Genomic DNA, 4,120 nt, shown 5'->3' on the forward strand with positions numbered 1-4,120 from the left:
GGGGCCCCCAGGGGGGGCCCCCGGAGGGGGAGCCGGAGGCGGGGGGGGGGGCCCCCAGCGGCGCAGGCCGCGCTGCAGCGGAGGAAGGCAGCGGGGGGGCCCCCTGGGGGGCCCCCTGGGGGCCCCCGGGGCCCCTGGCGCTGCCGCTTTCTAGCACAGATGCAGCTTTTGCGCATGCATATTCTTCTCCTTATTTGGAATTAAAAAAAGCGGGATTTGAAGAAGATTGGGCCCTTTTAATAGGGGCCCTGCTGCATCCAAACCCTGCAATAAGGCCCACGGTGAGGCACGTTATTGCTGCTTTCCCGAGCCTCTTTGCTGCTGCAGCGCAGCAGCCGGCAGCAGCAGCAGCAGCTGCTGCTGCTGCAGAGCCCGCAGCAGCAGCAGCTGCTGCTGCAGCAGGGCCTGCAGCAGAGCCTGCAGCGGAGTCCGCAGCAGAGCCTGCAGAGGCGCCCGCAACGGCGCCCGCAGCAGCAGCAGCAGCAACAACAGCAGCAGCAGCAACAACAGCAGCAGCAGCAGCAGCAACAGCAGCAACGGCAGCAGGATGCCGCCGGAGGGGACCTCTACTCAGGGCCCCTCTTGCCACCATTAGTGAAGATGGATCCAGTGGCGGATAAACTAAAGAACAATGTGGCAGCAGGGGCCCCCAAACCCTCCCTTGGGGGCCCCCAGGGGCCCCCAGGGGCCCCCAGGGGCCCCCAGGGGCCCCCAGGGGGCCCCAGGGGGGCCCCTAATGGCGAAAGGTGGGGGCCCCTCAGAGGAATTTGAAAGCCTCAGGTGCAGACCCCAAGGGGCCCCCAAGGGGCCCCGAAGAAGCTTCAGAGGGGCCCCCGAAAGTCCCCCAAGGGGCCCCCGAGATTCTTCCGAGGGCCCTTAAGGGGCCCCCAAGGGGCCCCCAAAAGGGCCCTCAATCAAATCAGCTGCCAATGCTGAATTTGCTGCTGCAGGTTCAGGGGCTCCGAGAGCCTCTCTAAACCCTAAACCCTAAACCCTAAACCACGAAGAGGCTTCAGCTGGAGCCAACGCACTCGGGGGCCTCCAACTGTGGGATGTGGGGGCCCCCCTGGGGCCCCCAAAACCCCATCCCAGGGGCCCCCTGGTGAAGTTGTTATATGTGCCGGGAGGCCTGGGGCCCCTGCAGCGCCGGTGGGGGCCCTTTGGGGGCCCCCCGCAGCGCAGCGGGGGCCCCTTGGGGGGCCCCTAGCACCGCAGTGGGGGGCCCCAAGTACCCCACAGTGCAGCGGGGCCCCCAGAGACCCCTCTCTTGCCCTTGGGGCCCCCAATTCGAGGTAATATGAGGCATGAGGATCGTCTGGGAAGACGGGCAGTGGGGGGCCCCAAGGCCCTCCCTTTTTTTCGCTTTTTGGGGGCCCCCGGGGGCCCCGAGGGGCCCCTCTCAGTCTTCGGGGGGCCCCCAGGGGCCCCTCCCAGCACCTCTGGGGGGCCCCCGGGCCCTTTTTTCTCTCTTTAAGGGGCCCCAGGAACCCTTGTGATGCAGTACTTCACAAGCAGCCGCAGTAAGGCCCTATATAAGGGGGTTTGGCCTCGAAGGGGGCCCCCCCAGCCCACGCGTTTGTACCTAGGAGACGGGGGCCCCTGGGGGCCCGTGGGGCCCCCGGGGGCCCCTGGGGCCCCCGGGGGCCCCTGGGAAGCCGGGGGGCCCCCAGGGGCCCCCTTAGCTGGAGAATTCAAAAGAGCATGGGGGCCCCAAGGAGAGGGGGCCCCCTAAGGAAGACAAATTTCTCATTAAACCCCTCAAAACGGCTGGCGCTCCTTTTGCCTCCTGGGGGCCCCCAGGGGGCCCCAGCCAGCGGCTTCCAGGAGCCCCCAGCCTGCAGGCCTTTGGGGGCCCCTCAAAAGGGCCCAAAATGGGGCCCCCAGGGGGCCCCAGCTGGTTTCTTTAGGGGGCCCCTGCTGGGGGCCCCCTAAAACATTTGCAGGAGCTGGTGAACCAGCAAGTTAAGTGGCAGTCCCGCAGCAACTGGGCCCCTGGGGGGCCCCCCGAGTGCTGCAAGGGCTTTTCTTTTGCTGCCTGGGGGCCCCCCAGGGCCTCTTTTGGGGTAGGGGGCCCCCTTGGGGGGCCCCTGCCGGCCGTGGGGCCCCAGATTTTTATGTGGGGGGCCCCCAAAGCCCTGTGCTGTGGGATCGTCTCCTTTCGTCTCCAGGGACTCCAGGGGCCCCCATAACAACTACATCTGCTGGTAGGGCCCCCTCTAGGGGCCCCCTCAGTGAGGGGCCCCCTTAGGGGGCCCCCTTAAGGGGCCCCCTTCAATGAGGGGCCCCTTTTGCAGGCCCTCTGCACTTTGGGGGCGCCTCACTGGGGCCCCCAACCTGGGGGCCCCTCTTGCGGGGGGCCCCAGCGGGGGGCCCCCTCAAGAGGCCCTTGATACGGAGGCCCCCCCTTGCAGGGCCCCCAACAAGGGGGCCCCCCTTGGGGCCCCTTGGGGGCCCCTCGGGGGCCCCTACTAGCAGGGGCCCCCCGGAAAAGCAGAGCCGCCTGGGTTTTGTCTCCGCAGCTTTATAAACCCTTTTGGGCCTCCAGCCTTAGTTGGGTGGCTTGAAGCGTCCTCGTAAACCCTAAACCCTAGCTGGAAACCCTAAACCCTAGCTGGAAGCCCTAAACCCTCGCGGTAAACCCTAGGCCCTCGCTGTAAGCCCTAAACCCTAGCTGTAAACCCTAAACCCTTGCTGTGAACCCTACACGCTAGCTGTAGACTCAAAACCCTAGCTGCAAGTAAACCCTAAACCCTAGCTTCAGACCCCAAACCCTAGCCTCAAACCCTAAACCCTAAACCCTAAACCCTAGCCTCAAACCCTAAACCCTAGCCTTGAAAGGGGACAAAAAGAGCAGAAAGGAGACAAAGGAGACAGAAGAACCCAAGGGACAAGAAAGCGGCAAAAGAAATAAAAGGAGACAAAAAAGTAAAAAGTAAAAGAAATAAAAAGGAGACAAAAAGAGACAAAAGAAGCAAAACAAAAGAAAGCAAAAGGGCCAAAAAGACTCCAAAAAAGCGGAAAAAAACCCCAAAGAAGCCGAAGAAACAAAAGGAGACAAAAGAAGCAAAAGAGAAGAAAAAGGAGACAAAAAAGAGACAAAAAGAGACAAAAAGAGACAAAAGAATTAAAAAAAATAAAAAAAGAATTAGTTTTGAGTTTGAATGTCGTGGCGGAGCTGCGCGAGACGGCCCAGCAGGTCCTGGGCCGTTTGCTGCAGCAGCAGCAAATTGCTGCTGCGGCTTTTTGGCAAATGTTGGAAAAAAAAAGGGACTTTTGCTTCGAGAAGTTGTTGAAAAAAAGGAGACTGAGTCTCCAAATTATGGAGCAGCAGCTGGGGGTCGAGGGCCCCCCGTGCTGCTGCTGCAGCACGTGCTGCTGCCAGCAGCAGCCGCTGCCGCTGCTGCAGCAGCAGCCGGAAGCCGGCGCACTCGGCAGCAAACTGCTGCGCAAAGTCGCCGAGCTGCTGCAGCAGCTGCTGCTGCTGCTGCGCCAGCCGCGCCTTCAGCCCCGCTGCAGTCAGCTGCAGCAGCTGCTGCTGCTGCTGCAGCAGCAGCCCCCACGCCCCCCGCTGCTGCTGCAGGGCCCCCCGCAGCTCCTCCAACTCCCCAACTAGGGCCCCCACCAGGGGCCCCCACTGCCCCTCCACTTTCCAAAGGGCCTCCTGCCAAGCTGTCTCCGCGGAGACGCAAAAGTGTCTCCGATGGGGGCCCCCCACCACGCACTCTGCGCACACGCAGGGGCCCCCGCAGCAGCAGCAAAAGTAGCAAGCGGGCAGCTCGGGGTGGCTCTCGCAGGGTACTGAGGAGACGCAGCAGACCCGGGGGGGGGCCCCCAAGGGTACTGCCGAGTAAGCCACTTCTTCCGGACCCGGGGGCCCCTCGGGGGCCCCCGGGGGGCCCCCGGGGGGGCCCCCGGGGGGGCCCCCGGGGGGGCCCCCGGGGGGGCCCCCACGGGGGCCCCCAGGGGGGCCCCCAGGGGGGCACTCAGGGGGGCCCCCAGGGGGGCCCCCAGGGGGGCCCCCAGGAAGGAGACAGGCAAATGTGTCTCCGTCTTGAATAGTCTTGTAGTGGCTTAGGGTCTCCAATTTGCAGCGAGCAGCAGCAGAAAAGGGGGGGGGGGG

General features: G+C 64.3%; 2 protein-coding genes across 2 annotated transcripts in view; one reads left to right on the plus strand and one right to left on the minus strand.

Moving 5' to 3' along the window:
* ENH_00075870 (hypothetical protein) lies at positions 1-620 on the plus strand (the record flags this gene model as incomplete). Its single annotated transcript, XM_013577667.1, has 1 exon — positions 1-620. A coding segment is annotated over one exon (620 nt), but the record flags the coding sequence as incomplete, so codon positions are not given.
* A 2,525-nt stretch (positions 621-3,145) lies between these two features.
* The window catches only part of ENH_00075880 (B-box zinc finger protein, putative), a gene marked incomplete at both ends in the record, with an annotated part of 2,612 nt that continues 1,637 nt past the window's right edge, over positions 3,146-4,120 (minus strand). Inside the window, one exon of the mRNA XM_013577668.1 lies at positions 3,146-3,798. Coding sequence (XP_013433122.1) covers positions 3,146-3,798 — 653 coding nt within the window. The remainder of the gene's footprint in view (positions 3,799-4,120) is intronic.

Source organism: Eimeria necatrix, genomic scaffold, assembly GCF_000499385.1.
Source record: "Eimeria necatrix Houghton genomic scaffold, Enh_scaff785, whole genome shotgun sequence".
Taxonomy (NCBI): Eukaryota; Apicomplexa; class Conoidasida; order Eucoccidiorida; family Eimeriidae; genus Eimeria; species Eimeria necatrix.